This window comes from Grammomys surdaster, unplaced genomic scaffold (assembly GCF_004785775.1).
Source record: "Grammomys surdaster isolate TR1022 unplaced genomic scaffold, NIH_TR_1.0 125548, whole genome shotgun sequence".
Taxonomy (NCBI): Eukaryota; Metazoa; Chordata; class Mammalia; order Rodentia; family Muridae; genus Grammomys; species Grammomys surdaster.
The window spans coordinates 994980-1013754 of NW_021620397.1; the positions used below are offsets into that span (position 1 = coordinate 994980).

Here is an 18775-nt window from a genome sequence, read left to right on the forward strand (position 1 = left end):
CAAGTTGTTTGATGTTTTACCTCACACGGAACACTGTGTGGACCAAGCTAGTTCTGATGTCTAAGAGCTGTTCACAGAGGGCAGTAGTACATGGTTGCCTGCTGTACTAGAATACTCTGTGAGATTGAGGCTTTTCTGCTAGGATGTACTGTAAGAAACAGGGCACATTCCAGCATCTTGGCTTGTTGGTGACAGTCGCAGGACTGGTTTCTGCCTGGACTTTGTATGTAGGTAGATACATACTGGTGTGGTTCGGATGCCTAGATGTGAAGAACAAAGAACAAAGGAAGATGCTGGCTTCAGTTGCCACAGCCCTGTGTATTAGATGCTGCAGAACTGGATGGTTGTCCCCACAGACAAGGACTAGACTCAGCCTGTTTCTTTGTGTTTGCGTGAAGACTGGTTTCTGTTGTCTCACTCAGGTGTTACTGGTGGCAGCTTAGTTTTGGTAAGGAAAGCTAAAAATAAGAGGCAGTGGCTTGCTGTACCTAGCACAGCTCTGCAAGATGAAGGAACGCTCAGACCAGGAAGTTTTCTACAGAAGGAACAAGAAGAGTAGAGTATCCCCCTGACTGTGGTTTGTAAGAGATTATAGATTATAGGATCCTGGACAAAATTTAAAAATAAGAAATAAGCAAGTCCTAGTAATCATTTCTGTGCTGTGTACCAGGAGACCTGGGCTTGCTGGCCTGCTAAGCTATTCTGCTAAGTCTCAAGACCATTGCGACACCTGTCTGGAATGAGGAAGAACACCCAGTCAAGCTTTCCCTCTACATACATGCACATGTGAGTGCACACACATGAATATACCCATACAGTTTGTGCATTCGCACACTACTATACCAAAGAAGAAAATAGTTTTCCAAAAGAGTAGGTATAAGTGTTCACTAGTATGTTCACTAGTATAAGTGTTCATTAGTATGAAAGAAATGGGGAGTGTAGAGGCTGGAGAGATGGCTCAGCAGTTGACAGTGTGTATTTCTCTTGCAAAGGACCCAAGTCTGCAGCACCAACATTGTCAGCTTATAACTGCCTCCGACTTTACTTCGCTCGGGGGCGTTGGATGCCTCATGGTACAGACACACACATGCACACATACATACACAGACACATACACACACACACATACATGCATATATACATACATACGTACAAAAAAAATCTTTTTATGAAAATGATGTGCAGCCCCAGGTTTGATGCACAGATTTACAGTGTGGTGTCACTGCACATGTATAATTTAATTAAAACTTAAGAGAATCACTCTTGACACTTACTGACTAGTATGGACAACAAATAGATTTAAAGTTAAACATCTGTTAGGCATAGTACCCACTCATAGTATGCAAGGTATTTACCTAAGAGACTATGAGAAATTAAAGCATTTGCCCATAAGAAAAATGTTCAGATATCCATAATAGAAAAACATGCCTGCTACCCAAGTGCCTGTCAGTATCTGAATGGATAAGCAAATGATAGTATGTTCATATAATAGATCCCTGTTAACACTTAAAAATGAATAAATTACTGATAGATATCTATAGATCTCAAAAAGTAATAGTATAAATGAAGCCAAACAAAAAGAGAACATATTGTTTTCTGTGCATTTATAGGTGATGTAGATTTGTTTACAGTAACAAAAGAGAGGTAATGTTTTCATAAAACTCTAGGAAATACACATTAGTCCATTGTAAAGCATAGATAATGATTACCATAACAATAGAATCTTGACCGCAGAGAGGAGATACTACGGAGCCACAGGGGAACTTTTGGAGCGATAAATGAGTTATCACTTCCCGTTGGAGTAGCTAGGACACAGCTTGTCTCTGCTTTGCCCACATACTCGCGGCGTGGCACATGGCTTCCTTTGCCCTGCGCCATGTGAAGACCCTGGGAGAGAGAAGAGTACCCTGCCAGAGAGAAGAGGGCGAGGATTCCAGATGTGAGAACTAAAGGGAGAGTGAGACAGGCTTGAGCCGGTCCTAGCAGTTAGAACACATAGACACTGTGGTACATTTGTATGCACAAGGAGAATCCTACCCTAGGAAATCATTTACCTTACACGATGAGGAAGAACCAGGAAGTGGGCTTTTCTGATCATACTACAACCCATCCTTGAGAACAAGATTCGTTTGTACATTCAGACCAGAGGTGCTCTTTTGACTGACTGTGGAGCCATGTTGGAAAGGCCTGAGTGAGCTCATTAATATAATCTAGCCCGTGCTTGACATGCGAGAGGCCAGCATACAGGTCCCTAAAGATAGAAAGGCAAGTAGACATGAACCTCCATTCTGGTTCACCATGCAAGGGACAGTAGAACTGTCTTCATAAATGTGTACAGCCAGACTTAGCATGTGTGATTACAGTGCGTCCTGTCCTGTAAACGGAGGGGGCTCTAGCTGTTAGCTCATTACAACCGCTGGAGTCTCTGCAAGTGTAACCTAACAAAGTTTCTCCTCTGTTCAAAACATTACCAAGTTGTGTAATTTAAGTGAATATAGTTTATTTTTCTTTTTTCTTTTTTTTGGTTTTTCAAGACAGGGTTTCTCTGTCTAGTCCTGACTGTCCTGGAACTCACTCTGTAGACCAGGCTGGCCTGGAACTCAGAAATCCACCTGCCTCCGCCTCCCAAGTGCTGAGATTAAAGGCGTGCGCCATCCCCGCCCGGCTTAGTTTATTTTTCAACAGTTACATCTCATTAGATACAGAAGTGATAAAAGCTAATCCCTTCTCTTTAATTTGAAAGATGTTCTCTACACACATACATATACACATACTCACACACACAAAAGTGGTTATTATATTCTGTCTACTAAGTATATTATTATGTGAATTCTGTCACAAAGTCAGACTGTTTACCTAAACTTAGATATCGGAGAAAAATTCTTCCAAAGTTTTCTTCAGGTTCTATTGTACTGTATGGGAAAGCACATGGAATTAGAACGTATACCTTCATGTTTGAATTCAGTCTCTGCAAATTTGTGTTTATTGAAACTTGAATAACTTACTCTCTCTTGGTCTATTTGCTAATGAAAATGGAGCTACCTAATTCTTAATGTTACTCTGAAAAAATAAAAGTAGAATAAAATAACAAGGATTTTCCCCCTCCTCTTTTTGTCTTCCTTCCAAGCTCAGGTTGGCCTTTGAACAGAATACACTATGTAGCTGATGGCCTTCATTTCCACCTTCCAAGTGCTGGGATTAAAGGTGTGCACCACCACCATACCCAGCTAATAGCAAGGTTTTCTAACTATAATGCTCCATCCATTGCTCTTGATTTTGTCTGGTTACCCTAGACAGGTTACTCAGTATATATTCTGGATATGTTTTTATAGGAAAGGCACCCATCATACAAGGCTGCTTAGAGAATTCACAACAGTGTGTCTGCTGTAGTTGCCTGTGCGATGTCTCATAGTACAGCTTGCTCACTTAGCATATGTAATTTTCTTTCATCCTCAGAGTTTCTGACAACATATTCCAAATTGTATTTGCTGACAATTTAAAAATTACAATCACAGCTAAAGAGGCTGTGTTTAAAATTCATACTCAGGGCTATAAGATGGCTTAGATAGTGAAGGCACTTTTCACCAGGACTGAGGATAGGAGTTCAGCCATTAGGACTCATGTGGTTGAAGGAGAGAACCAACTCCCACAAGTTGTCTTCTGACCTCCCACTATATGTGTGCCGTGATACATATGTGTATGTACCATACATTCACAATAAAAGTAATAATTTTTAACAAGTACTCATTTTACTTCTACTATTGAAGATCATGTAAAATTCAGATGTTGCCAACTTTTGTTTCTATATAAATGAAACATAGCTTTCTCAAACTTAAGAAATCCACAGATGAATTCTAAAAGAATAATATGCTATTACTCTCTTGAGCTTTTTTTCTGCAGGAGTAGTGTAGTATATTGTCATAAATGCCACAGAAAACAATATTTCTTCCTTTGATGATTAAAATCAACTTGGGGGAAGAAAATCACCTGTAGGTTAGTTGTAACTCATTGAGCTAGTTCTTTCAGTACTTTGGAACCTCAAATGACCAGTTAATAAATGAGTCCCAGAATGGGACAGTGGCAGTATTCTGACTAAGGAAATTATCCCTAGGTTTCAGCCCTGAATTATAGAAAAGTTCCAAATTTAGCTTAGACATTTTAAAGCATTTCAGAATTAAAGTTACTTTTGTGCAACTACCACTGTTTTAGTTTTGGGGATAAATCCAGATTGTGGATCTTCTGGAATAATGTAGATGCTTTACAAAATAACTTTTAAAAAGATTTTTATCACAGTTTCCAAGCTTACGTATATTGAAGTCATTTAATTTGTTGTTTAATTTGATACCAGCTTGTAGCATGTCCATACTAACTCTTGAGAGATTGAGGCAGGAGGATAACAAATTTGTCCAGTCTGGACCTCATCATGAGACCCTATCCTAAAAAAGAAAAAAGTTATTGACTTACTCATGAATTTCCTACACTTAATTATCTAATGTAAGAATGGCTCCCACTGGATCACTGGTATACAAAATATTTGAGGAACCTCTTCAGTTGGTATCTTAGCTAATATATTAATGTGTTAGTATTTTAGGAATCTAAGAAAAACCTTAGAAAGTTTTTCAGGCAACAGTTTATGTTGAATTATGTTGATTGGTTGATTTGAACCTTGACGTTTTCTTCAGGGTTGATTATTGTAAATACTTCAGATGGTGTTCGTGACTTTGAGTATTTGTGTCGTATGTAGCTGTGTATTGAGAGCTAGCTGTGTACCGTGCTTTCCTGCTCTGTGCTGAGTTTATTTTTCCCTCTGTAGATGGCGACGCACAGTCCCTTAAGGAGCACCTGATCGATGAGTTGGATTACATACTGTTGCCAACTGAGGGCTGGAATAAACTTGTCAGCTGGTACACGCTGATGGAAGGCCAAGAGCCAATAGCAAGAAAGGTATGCTTGAGAGTTAACCAAGGGAAGTCGATTTTTGTTAAGTAGCTCATATTGGTAAGTCAGTGATTCTCAAGCCTTCTTAACTTAAACTGGGAGAAAAGCCAGAAAATCTTTCCTATGCATTGGCTTCTAGTAATAGCTGATGACAGAGAAACTTACCTGCAGTCTCACCATTCTAAGGACATTACAGTGCATGTGATTAGCTGGTTAACACAGAATTAATGTCATCTTTATTGTACATTTGAGGACATGAGAACAAAATGTGTACACTGCTTTTTATCTAAGACAATTTACAAAATAAACTAAACACTGAAGTAGGTTTTGGAACATAAAATATTTTTAAAAATGAAAATGTAATCTTTTTCAGTCTTTTGATGTTTTACAATTATAATTTAGAGAAATGAACATTGTTTTGGAATAAAATGGTCATTACTTCTGTAAAATACAAAATTTCAAGCCAAATCAGCAGCTGACGGATATATCTATTGAAGAATTTACTCTGGTTTATACAATGTAGGTCCCTTTGGTCATTTTTGGAGACTTGAGTGCTCTGACATGTTGAAGGACAGCCTGCCTGCTACCCATGAAATGGCACTGGAAGGAAAATTTGATTTTTTTTTTTTTTTAAATAAAAAGCAAGTCATTTTTCTTTAAAATTTTTTTGGCAATTTCATGTGTAATGGGTTGTGACTATATTTGTCCTGCTGTCCTCTGTCATCCCCCAGGACGTAAAGGAAATGCATGTGTATATTACTTTTTTTCACGAGCTCGTCAGAATATCTTTGCAGCACATTGTATGCTACAGACTTCAGTATGGAACTACATCTACCAAGCAATTGATTGACGTAAAAATCCTTAGTCTTTTTAAAAACATGGACTGAAGTGTGGTTTTTGAAAAAAGAACCAAACGTTCACACAGAATAAAGAAAAGCTTGAGAAGTCTGTTAGAGGGTCATACATTTGTTCTTAATAAGGTGAAAATTTTTTTTTTGAAAAATGCAAATTTTTAGCATGTGGTTTTCAAATGTTAATATAGGTAGAGTTGTTTGGATGCATGTTTGTTAGAGATACACATTAAATCAGTAGGTCTAAGAATGTGCATTTTGCCCATATAGAGAGAAGCAGGTTTAAGAAATAAACACTACCTTCTTAGAGTCCAATGTCCAGCTCTAAATTTTATCAATCTGGTTATTTTAAGGAATCTGTGATTCATAAACAAAGTCATTATGTCCTAGGGACTCAGTCTTTGAAGTATTTCAACTTCAGTGTCAGGTGCCCAGCCTTAAGAACAGACCGGCCAGAAAGCAGGGTAATAAGGAGAGTGGCAGTGTGGCCAAGCCAGAGAAGTAACAGCAGAGAGGTACTCGTCAGGAGTGCTAGACTCTGGAACAGGTGTACAAGACTATTCAACAAGATCTCAACACTTGTGAACTAATAAGTAATTCACTTTACATTAGGCTGTAGTGGTACAGCGAAAAGTGAAGCTTTAAACCATTGGTGTTAGTAGAGAATATCCAGTGTAAAATTTACAGCAAAGACCAGACTGTCTTTAAAAAGCACAGTTGTACTGGGTATGGCGACTAAGTCTAACGGGCATCCTCATCACTGAAATCTCAGGAGAGGAGGGGAGCAGATAGAGGAGTGCCTGACTGAGAAGGTAACCAAATCTAGTCAGGAAACAGAGTCTCAAACTGAAGGAATAGAAACACATATCAAAAGTTCACAGACAGACAAACACTCCTCAGTAGTACTGGACAAAAGGATATGTTGTCCTCAGGAAAACATGAGTCAAAGAAATGATTTCCCAGCAGAAACCGTGGGAGCCAGGAAACAGTGTACTGCATTCAGTATACTACAGGAAAATAACGGCCAGTCCAGAAGCCTGTGGCCCAGGAAAGGGATTCTTCAAAAAAGAGGAAGATAAAGTCTGTTTTCCTGATGCAAATTCCCTAGTTTCAGGATTACTGGTGTGTTCTACATCTGCTGTGATCATTTGAAGGTTAGGTTATAGACAACCTGCAGTTTAAATCTTAGGTGTGTTTTTTCTCCCCTCCCCACTCCTCTCATTTCTCTGTTGTGGAGAATTGTGCTGTGCATAGCAAGGACATGCAGATACTGTAGGAAGAAGCCCGCCTGGACAGAAATGTGGATATAAGTTCTAAATGAGTCTTCAGATGATGGAAGCCAGAGCCCAGGGCTTGACAGGAACTTCATGAGAAGTCTCACCCCAGATCAGCATAGCTTAAATCTACAGGCTTTTATCCTCAGAAATGGTGTGGGGTGTTTGCTGTTATTAAGTCCAAGATAATTTATCATGTAGTGGTAGGCTGTTCATGCTAGTTATCTGGATGCTGTAATATTAACATCACCAGATCTGTGGCTTTGGCTACGCAGTGAGCAGAAGGTATAAAACATGAATATCAATAAAAACCTAACAGGCCTTAAGCAGACTGAGGAGAATTTGGGGTTGAAGAGAATACCAATGAATACTTAAGGAAAAGTAGGGAAGTCTTGGAAACTATAGGGATATAACCTTTGCAAATGTCTCTACTATAAACTGAAAGATTAAAAACACTATGTCATGAATTGAGTGATTTTCCAAGTAGTGCTCAGCATCTACTTGTACTGCCTGTAGTCCTTGTACAAGGATAATAAGCAAAAGATGGAATCCTTAAATAGAACAGAGCAATAATTGACTAGCTTTGAGGGTTTTATTCCTTTTAGATTTCAAATAACAGTAAAAACCAAGAAATATTTCTGAAACATGGTCTTAATGTTAAAGCTAAAGTGTGGACTGTAACATTACCATGGGAAAGTCAGAGATATGTCTCACAGAAGTATTTTGACAAAGTCCATTAGGAATTAAGGATGTTATTACTCATAATCACTGATAAGTTGGTAAAATATCCTGGTTCATCAAACTCCCAAAATAACAAATGAAATTATCCAGTGTATGTCCAAGTCCCTAGTTAGGATTAAGCTGGAAATGTATAATGAAGAGATACTTGATAATCCCCAACTACCAGCGGAGAGACAAAAATCAAAATTTAAAGCTTCAGCTACTTGCTGAGAGTCTTCCATTTCTACAAAGGAAAAAAAAAGAGTGGGTAAAGGTAAAGTCACTGTGGAGGGTGCTTACAACTAAACACAAATACTGAGAGGAAGAAAACAGCAGCAGGTTTTTTCAAGTAATGGAAATTTAATTTTAGTAAAGTATTATAATGTAGGCATCAGTGAAGTAAAATATAATTACAGTACTGTAATATCTTAGGATTTTACTCAGCTATTGAGTCCCTGTTCCAAACTTGTCGGTAGCAATAATATTTGACTCTTAGTTTTTTTAATTATTAGCCAGAAGAAAGTTATAAAAATTCAGTATATTGTTACATTCTTTAAACTCAGCATCATTCTATGTAAGAAATTTAAAGCATCTTAGTTGAATCAAAATTGAAGTCTTACACTGTGAATTAAGCCTATTAAAATATGAGACATGTAGTCTGTGAGACTGTTTTAAAGATTTGTGACAAACATAACTAAGAGAACATATCCAAGTAATTAAACTCATGTTGGATTATACAGTAAACTTCAGATAAACTCTTTTAAAACCCTGAGTTGAAACAGTCTTTCCTGAACATGAAGGAGGAGTCTGTAATTCCTGTATTGAGTTTGATATGAGGCTGCTAGTCTAGTCTGTGGGAGTCTGTGGAGCCTCCCTTTACCATATCTGTCTACTGTATCATGTGTCAGGCCAATTACTATTTTCAGAAACAGTGTGGATGACTGAAATCCTACAGTTAACCTTTAGAAGAGCAAAAGGAAATATACTTATTTAAAAGGTGAACCTAATATATATTTTATCATTTTATGCGTTATTTACTTGCATGCTTGACTACTTTTTTATTTGCTTGTGTGTTATATAGACTTACTAAGTACACATTTGAAGGTCAGACAAAGTCATTTTAGAATGAAGTGGATATATCTGTTACAGGGCCAGAGCTGTCATTTTAAAAGACGTATTTTAACAAATAGTAATAACAGACCTTGTAGATACAGTTACATAAAGTACAAAAGTGCTTACAGTTATCTGTACATTTTCTGTCTCAGAACACTGTTAAAAAGTAGGCATCTGTCTGTATCTTTATTCAGAGCTGTACGTGAGTTGTATAGAGAAGACTTGTGCAGAATCATTTTGATTAAACTTGAGTAAATTTATTGTTTATGGCATACCAAAATGTTAACAGATTAGTAGAATGTCTTTATAAACTGTTAATGTTTTAAATTATGATTATACTTGCTAATTATACTTTGTTGGCTATCTGTAGTTTTTTCTTAAGCCTTTTTAAAGATATGTGTTACTATGAGAATGCAATATATTGATAAAATTCATACTAATGTTTTTCTTCTTTTTTTTTTTTTTTTTTAAGGTGGTAGAACAGGGTATGTTTGTAAAGCACTGCAAAGTAGAAGTCTACCTCACAGAACTGAAGCTCTGTGAGAACGGGAACATGAACAATGTTGTCACGCGGAGGTTTAGCAAAGCTGACACAATAGGTAATGGAGGCGCCTGTCTCAGACACTGCCTTAGGTGTTGACCTGGACTCCTGGTTGGAGTCTAAACCACTGCTTTAGATGTTCAGTTGTGATTCTTGCTTGTAGGCTACTATGGTGCTAACCTTTTGAGAGTTTATTCATAAACATGGTAGAATCTCAGCTTATATATATATATATATGTATATGTATATGTATATGTATGTATGTATGTATATATATGTATATACATATATATATGTATGTCTTAGCTTACAGTGGGCTAGCTTTGTTTCTCACTATGTTTATTAAATGAATTTAATGTTTGTGCCACTTTTCATTTAAGAAAACCAAATACATTTTAAAATTAGCATTTGAAAAATTGCATGCCATATTTATAACAACAAAATGTAAATTTAAGTCAAAACTTGATCAAGAATGGAGAAAGAAAAGCCAGTTAATATTTTCATTACAGGTAAGTAGCTGAGGCACCAGGCCTGATGTTATTATAGCTTATTGAGGGTTTGTTCATGAATACGTTTGAAGAACAGTCTCAAGCTCTCAGTGGACCTACTTCTCTGTAGTGTAAAAATATAAATGTACAAATACAATAAATTTAATACATTAAAATTTTAAATTATACATGTTAATTATGTATGCCAATAAGTTTAACTGTAAAATGTTCATATATGTTTGATATAATTAGATTTTATTTGCCCCCATTAGCCTGCCTTCTCCTAATACTTCTATAATGCACAATGCTAACAAATAAGAACACATTTATCTTCAAATAAAGTATTTATTAAAAAGATAGTAATAAGAGTGATCTTGTTGGAAAATATAAGTCACTAAGAGACTGTAGTCACGGTTATAAGAAGAAATACTGTAAGGCAACTGACCAGTTCAGCAAAGTCGTCATAGTAAATCATCATGTAGAATGTGTGACCGTCCAGCCCCAGGTGCTTGTCCAGGTGTACAATACCCAGCGTGAGTGTTGTCTGTGAGCTAGCCTCAGTTCCAGTCAGACCGCCAGTGGGTCCCTGCAGGATGTTCTTGCCACTGTTGGGATCAAAGGGAGATAGATGACTGTCTGGGTCGGGCTGCTGAAACTCTCTCCCCTAGCACCTGCATATACCTTTTAGCTCTGGAAAAACCAGCTAGAGATCAATAGCCAAGTGGAATATAAGTCAGCTACATTTTAAGTAATCATAAAATCTCTAGGAATTTATAAATCTTTATTTTAACAAAAATGTTACAGAAAAATCTGAGTCTATCAGAAACTTTTGTTTAGGTGATTCTTTTACTTACAGACTCTGGAAATCAACTGATTTTAATGTCTGCATTGAAAACAACCATGAGGAAGTTTTTACTTGACATACTAAATAAAAATTTACCAAGGATAAATGTAATTTATGCAGAATATCTATTTATCAGAAAGCTTGATCTGACGCAGATTTTAACCCAAATACTTAAAAAATCCTAACACTTTTTAAGGATGCAGACCTTGAATATATATCATAAAATTTTAAGTTAACTGAATTTTTGTATAACTTGAAATTTTTTTATTCTGTTAAATGGATGTTTTTCAAATTGCTTGGAATTAGGATAATAAGCAAGTGTGGATGTATATACTGACCCAGAGGTCTTTTGAAAAATTGATTGAAACTGATTTTTTAAAAGCTCTACTAAATTGTCTACCCAACAATACAAAATTAAATTTCCATTTTTGTGTTCCTGCTAAATTAATAAAATACTATACTTTCAGCTTGTACTGCCCATACCATTTGTAGTAAAAATAACAAGAGACTATTTGAAGTAGTTTGACATCTTGGGCTGAAATACTTGTCTTTGATGTTTTACTTTCTAAGTTGTCGTATTGGCACTAAGCATGTCCAATAGGAGATAAAATTCAACATATATTTGAGGCCTACTGCTAAGAACATAATTTTCTTCTAAGGCTTCCTAAAAATTCTTTATTAATAAAAAGTAATAATTTATCTAATTTTGTGGCTTAAAATATTTTATTAATATTCTTCCCAACACTTTTACTTACTGTTTCAGCTATCCTATATCTTCACATATGTCTGCCATAAATCTGATTTATATGTAAAGTTAAACTTTGTTCCCCTGCTGAGAAGTCTTGTATTTTATGTTCTTCCCTGTATCAGTAATTAACTGCCCTGTCCTGCAGTTGCTCAGGTAAAAACCTTGGGTTCACTGGGCTGGAGTGTGGCTCAGCAGGGGACGTTGTACTTGCAGCCACACCTGACAGTCTGGTCATCCCTGGAGCTTACATGGTAGAAGGAAAGAACCAGTTCATTCAAGTTGTACTCTGCCTACAGTACCCATGCGTGCCCATGCCTCCTCACACACAGAGAAGGAAACAGACATTAGATAGTGTAACATTGTCTTCCTGTTTAAAAAGAAATCTTTACAAAAAAAATGTGATATTTGATGTGTTTTTACCATCCCATGCATAACCTCAGGGTGTAAAGTGTATGTTTCAGTGTGAGATATTCCTAAGGTGATTGCATTATGAATATGAATATTTTTCCATTGTTGGTATCTTCTTCCCATACTTTAGTTTCTAACTCCTACATAGTCTTAGAAACACAATGATACTATATTGTGTTTAAAAAATTACATTTTAGTGTTAAAGAATTTAATTTTTACCTTTTACAATCTTAAATTCCTCAAATAATCATCTGTCGGTGTTAAAATTAATCATTTTCCCCCTTAACAGCACATAGAAAATCTTAAGACAAAGCTTTTTAAATTATTTCTTGCATATTTTTTCTAGTTTTTTTGCTATTTTCTTTTATTTTAATAAATTTATAGTGTTTAGTCTTGTAGGAATTTAGCTCTTTGTAGCTAATCTATTCTTAAATGTACTGTATTTACATATCTTCCCTTCTTAAATCTCAGATACGATTGAAAAGGAAATAAGAAAAATCTTCAATATTCCAGATGAAAAGGAGGCCAGACTGTGGAACAAGTATATGAGTAACACATTTGAGCCCCTGAATAAGCCGGACAGCACTATCCAGGACGCCGGCCTATACCAAGGACAGGTATTTGTTAGCAGTCATTTCTTTGTAAGATGTTTTGTGTTCTGTGTGTATGCATGAGTACCTGCGTGTTTGTCTACACCACACACATGCCTGGTGCCTGTGGAGACCAGAAGGCTGCGTTGGATTCCTCGGAACTGGAGTCACCCATGGTTATAAGCCAACTGGGTGCTGGGAGCTGAACTTAGGTCCTCTGCAAGAACAACAACTGTTCCTAAAAGCTGAGCCATCTCTCCAGCTCAGCAGTGATGTTCGTTTTAAATGCAACTTCTTGCAATAAAGGACACTGTGAGTGTTGTGTAGTGTATGGTGGATTCTGTCTCATGCTACTTCCTTCAAACTCTTCTCCAGCCTCCTTGGTCAGTAACAGCAATTTCTAATTCCCTTCTTGCACTTGGAAACACTATTTCTTAAGAATGTTTTCAGTGACAACAGCTAATGTTGTAAGATCAACAGATTTCCTATAAAGGATCAAATAGTGGCTTTTTTCTCTACTGACCATACATAAGGTCTCTGTTAAAACTGTGACTGTCCCATAATAACAGTATAAAAGCAGCTATCTGTGATGATGCATACCCCTGCATTACCGTAAATTCAGCAGAGCTGTAGGCTAAATGAGCTTTAGTTTGCCCATCCTTCTTGGGTCTATTGGCTCTCAGTTTCATCTTCCCTTATGATACAATTTTTAAAAACTCAATATATTGAGAAAATAGGGTGTTTAATTACAGTGAGGAACTGGTCCTACCTTATAGCTGTCTCTTTATTTCTGTTCCTGTCCCAGCGCTTAACTGTCATGCTCAACAGATCTTACTACCTCTAGTTTCTTACATATTTACAAAGTCATCCTTTACCAGAATTCATTCTGAAATACAAATCTAGTTATTTGGCTTTCATAAATATTTTCTGAGTCCTTAAGGATTATGAAGTCCAGACCCATTAGCCAGCAAGCAGGTCCTGGTTGAGCCTCTTGTCTGGTTGTCCATCTTTAGATTATTCTTGTCTCTTGGTTACTATAGAATTCCTACAGTATGCTTTTAAATGCATTATCCATCTGCCTGATGTACCCATTTCCCTGCATCTGTCCAGTAAAATGCTTTAACCATTCAAATGTTCGTAATAGCCATCTCATCCCGTTGTGTAGGCGCATCAGATCACATTAATTTACCCTTCAGATTCCAACCCAGGGACCACAGCGCCTCTTCAGCTGTCCCTCTTTTTCTCAATAGCCATTGATTTACTTTAAAGAATTTCTCCCCTAATTTCTCTATCATTATTATTTTTAAAAATATATATATTTAGACTATAAGGTTAATGTTTTGATTTGTTTTTTTAGTAGCTAGTAGCTAACAGAGTGACTGGTGATTCAGTGTGTAGATGGCTTTCTTTTGCCAGCTTATTAGAAAATTATTATTAACATCAATAATGTGATAGAGTTATAAAAGCTCAGAACGTAAGATAAGTTCATTGTTAGTAAATGCCTGCTATATGTCAAGTATCACACTAGGCTAGCAGAGACTGTCCTTTTGGGAGCTGAGGAGCTAGTACAGTATGCCACGTGCTTGCTCTGCAAGTGGAGGGACCTGAGCGTGATCCCCAGCACACTCTGACCCCCTAGCACTGGAGCGACGGAGACAAGCAGATCCTGGGCTTCCACCTCAAAATCAAGATTCTTCACCTACTGAAGAATGCTACCTGGTGTTGCCCTCTGGCCACACATGCATGTACACACATACAAGCACACCTGAATGCATACAATTAAAATCTTTTAAAAGAATAACAGAAATGGTGCTGCTAGCCATATACCTTCCTCCAGAATCTCAAAAACTTCAAAGCAATGATTTTCAAACTCATTTTAGCCATTATATTCTTAAGTGAAACTACAGAATTCAGTCCACACAGTAGGAAGGTTGCCTGATTGAAGATCAGATAAGACCTAGTTAGTCTCCTCACGGCTAAGGAGTCCCTCCATCCCCACCAGACACACCCCTCCTCTGACTACCTACCACCTGTTGGTACTTGAAGGAAGAGTGCTATTGGAAATGATGGAGAGTTCATTCCTTCGATGTTTTAGTAGCCTTTTCTAATGGATGTTATTTTCCCAGACATAAAATGTTGTGGTCTTAGAAAATTAAAGAATTTGATGTTCTTGGTAGATACACATTTGTCAAATTGAAGATTAGACTTAATGGAAGAATTAAGCTAGTTTAATGAGATTACATATTTGTGACGACTTCTGTTCATTTGGGAGGAGGTATGATTCAAGGAATACACACTAAAATTTTCAGAATAAAGATATTATGTATGTAATGTGAATACAGAGACCAGAGAAGAATATCAGTGTCGTCTTCTTTATGTTTTTCCCTAGTCTCTTGACAGTGCTCCTCGCTGAACCAGTAGCTCAGTATTCTGAGTTCCCAAAATCTACTTTTCTCATCCTAACAAATACCCAGCCCCTAGTGCTGGAGGCTCTAGGCAGATACAGTCCTGCCCAGTTTTATTATATGCATGCTGAGCATTTGAAATCAGAGCATTTGAGCACTCCTATTCGCTGAGCTGTCTCCTTAACCCACGTTTTATCCTGCCCACTCCTCTCTTACTGTAAGGTAAAGCACCTTAATTAGACAGTAAGAGAGAACGGAGTCGAGAAACGGCTCAGTGCTTAAGAGCGCACACTGTTCTTGCAGGGGGGCCTAAGCTCCGTTCTCAGGACCCACATCGGTGACTCACAACCATCTGTAGCTCCAGGTTCAAAGGATTCCAAGCCTCTTTGGGCCTCTTGGGTTCCTGAACTCATGTGTACATGCCAGTACATATACACAAAAGTGTACATACTTAAAAATAAACAGGTAAAAGAAAGTAAGAGAGAGATTATCGAAGAGTTTGCCTGCCTGTATTGATGATTTTTTTTTCTGTCTCCCTTTAAATTTTGGATTTTTCAAAAACTTTAACAATAAGCAAAACTACTCAAAAAACTGATCATTTATATAAAAGAGTGAATTTTATTATTTCTTACGGCTTATTAATACTATCTATGGCTATAAAATACAGAATTTAAGTAAAAATGCTATTAGATATTGAAATGTTGCTAAACAACAGTAAATGCTACCTGGGAGTTTTTAAAAGCTGAAATTCTTTGTTTTATACCTGATTTAACTCCTCCAAATGATCAATAATATTTATATATATATTCATATATAGTTGATAATGTGTCACTGTAGTTGCAAGTTGTAGTAAAGAAAATCTTAAGCTGTGAATCATTCAATAAACTCTGTTTAATCTTTTAAAGAATGTACTTCCATGTTGAGATGATATTTAGAAAATTGAAATTGTGCATAACTGGTAGGCAAGGAGAAGAATAACAGAAAGAAATGAGGGTGATAGGTACTTGGTGTACTTATTCTTTGAAAGCTACACACACAGCAGAAAGCTTTTCTGAGTGTGAAATGCATTAGTTGAAGACAACTTCAGGATTTAATACATCTGTGCTCTTTTAACAAGTTACATGAGTGTTTTGGATGAATATTTTCAGTATCACATTTCACACTTCATGCTTTACCCGTTATGTTTTATCTGTTGCATTTTATGTAACTAGGATCAAAAAGCCAATTTACAAGTGGTTTGGAAGCACACAGTCCACCAAAGGGTACTGCTGTAGTATGTCCAGTACTTTGTGAATTGTAACTATAAGAAAAAGTTAATGAAGCTAAGTATGCAGAATATATTTAAGTTTGTAGTTAACTATATTTCAGTTCATGTTTATTGTCTTACATTATAATTTTACCATGAAAATTTAGATTTTTAGCTTCTTGCTAGTAATATCACAAACTTCTTTTAAGTATTTTTTAATGTTTTCTTCCTTTCATAGACTGACCCTTACTAGGAACCTCACTCATCTAGAACTTAAAAGGAAAGAGCTGGGGATGTTTAAAGTAGTGTTGTCTTGGCCTGGATTCTGTAGTGACTAAGATAGCTTTTGTCTACCTGACACATGCTGCAGTGGGGAACTTGAGTACTTATTTTATTATGAGATTCTTCTAAATGTGCCTGTCAGTTATGTGCTAAAAGATTTCATAATGGAAGGCTGGCAAGATGGCTCAGTGGGTAAAGGCACTTGCTGCCAAGTTTGACTCTCTTGCACACTAATGGAGGGCAAGAAACAACTCCTGCAAATTGTCCTCTCATCCCCATGTGTGCATCAGGGCACATGTATGCCTATATATCATGGGCGCCAACATACATTGGCACCCATAGACACTACAAATAAATACATAAACATAATAAAAACATTTCTAAAAAAAGGTTCAGAATTCATATAAATAATATAAATGAACACTAACTTTAAAGCCCAAAATACAGTTTCTCAGTATTTGATAATTAAATCATATAGCCAGTGATAGGGCATTTGTTAATTGTATAATCTGTGTTAATAGTGTAAGTGCAATTTAAAAGCATACACTTCAAACTGAAACGTTTATTTTGTTATTTGGCTTATACTTAAAGTTATAGAACCAGTGATATTTCCCCTTTTCTTCACTATCCATGCTGACTTATTTCAGACCGTTTTGTCTCGTGTCCTTAAATAATCCGTTACTGTAGTCCTGACCCGCTTGTTTCCTGAAGCTGTTCTGCCTTCATAGCTGTGGAAAAACACCTTTGTTGTGTCGTGTTTGCAGGTGTTAGTGATAGAACAAAAAAATGAAGATGGAACGTGGCCCAGGGGTCCCTCTCCTCCTAAGTAAGTGCTCCTCCTTGTGGTTTACTGCATGATGTTGATCTCATTCAGATGCTGAAGGCCAAACAAACTATAGCAAGACCTAACTGAATTGCAAGAGTACATAGTCTTCGTCTTTTATGCTTCACTCTTCGAGACATCTTCTAGGTTTATACTTACACTTAGATTAATATATTACAAATTTCAAGCCTTCAAGGTCAAATCGCTTTTAGAATAAGTTACAGTGTAAATAAATGTTGCGTTGTCTAATATAGTCAGATCCTTAAGCATTTTGTTATGTTTTCTTGAGTATTTTTGTGATGTATACCTGTTTTCTAAATGCTCCCTTATGAAAGGCAGTCTAGGGTGAGAGTAGTATTTTTATTATACAAATGTTTTAGAGTTTTAAGTGAATAAGTAAACATAGTATCTGGAATATTAAGTGTGCTTTTGATGATAAAGGAAGAGTTGAAAATGTCTTCAAAATGATAAGATCTACATTATCTAAAACACTTAATCCTATTTATATTATAATGCATAAACTTCGGATCTCTGAGAAGTAATCCATGTGTGTATAGTTGTAATATTTCTGTAGTGTAAACAGAGCATGTGCATTCACACTCAGGTGCCTTCTGCAAATACTATACTCAGTAAGGTGAAGGGATGCTACGACAGCTCCATAGCCATTCGACCTCAGCTACTGCGGGATGGCTGGAGGGAGGGAGGGAGGGAGGGACACTTAAGGGATTGGAGATCTCAGTTTTGAAAAACTTTAATGATCTGTAATTAAAGGAGTCATTTATTATCTGCTGACATAGTAAATCTGTAAAACAGAACGGCCTTGCTACTTGACTGCAAATTTTCTTCTAAAGGAAATGCACCTTCAGGAAGAGGTTCTATCTTTTTTATCTTAGGTGACATTTTGTTGTTGTTGCTGTTGTTGTTGTTGTTGTTCAAATTTCTTGTGAGTTAAAAGCATGTGAGTTGAGTCATGAATATCTTAACAGGTAGAAATTTGGAAATTACAGACTTTTATAAATATTCATCTTAGTGTTTAATCAAAATCATTTGTTTTCTCACTTATGTTTATATTGCTATATTTTCACTGAATCTTGAAGCAATGAAAGTAATAAATCAGCTTATATTCAGATAGCATGAGCTCTAAAGCTGGGGAACCTTTTCTGTATAAAATTACCGAGTTCACCTGGCTGTCCCCGCTTACCGTTTCCTCTTTTTAAAAACAAGAGGCCTTGAGCTCAGGAGTTCGCATTAATTCTCTTGTGTCAGCTTCCAAATTAGGTGAGGCTGCACACTATAGACCACATTCAGAACAGATCAGTTTTCCATAACCATTGTCATCTGTGTACATAGCTAAAGTGTTTGTATTATGTCAGAGTAGAAAGCAATTCCTCAATAGCTAGTACACCATGCTCAGTACCTAGTACACCATGCTCAGTACCTAATACACCATGCTCAGTACCTAATACACCATGCTCAGTACCTAGTACACCATGCTCAGTACCTA

At 36.7% G+C, this 18775-nt stretch overlaps 1 protein-coding gene across 7 annotated transcripts in view; it reads left to right on the forward strand.

Moving 5' to 3' along the window:
• Positions 1–18775, forward strand: part of Usp15 (ubiquitin specific peptidase 15) — an 88720-nt gene that overhangs the window by 16519 nt on the left and 53426 nt on the right. For 3 of the 7 annotated variants that reach the window (XM_028786538.1, XM_028786539.1, XM_028786540.1), the window contains exons 3-6: positions 4814–4944; positions 9369–9495; positions 12397–12542; positions 17213–17274. In XM_028786538.1, the coding sequence (XP_028642371.1) occupies positions 4814–4944; positions 9369–9495; positions 12397–12542; positions 17213–17274 (466 nt within the window). Of the gene's footprint in view, positions 1–4813; positions 4945–9368; positions 9496–12396; positions 12543–17212; positions 17275–18775 lie in introns of those variants that run through there. The other 4 variants (XR_003713835.1, XM_028786541.1, XM_028786543.1 and 1 more) reach the window with 2 other exon arrangements.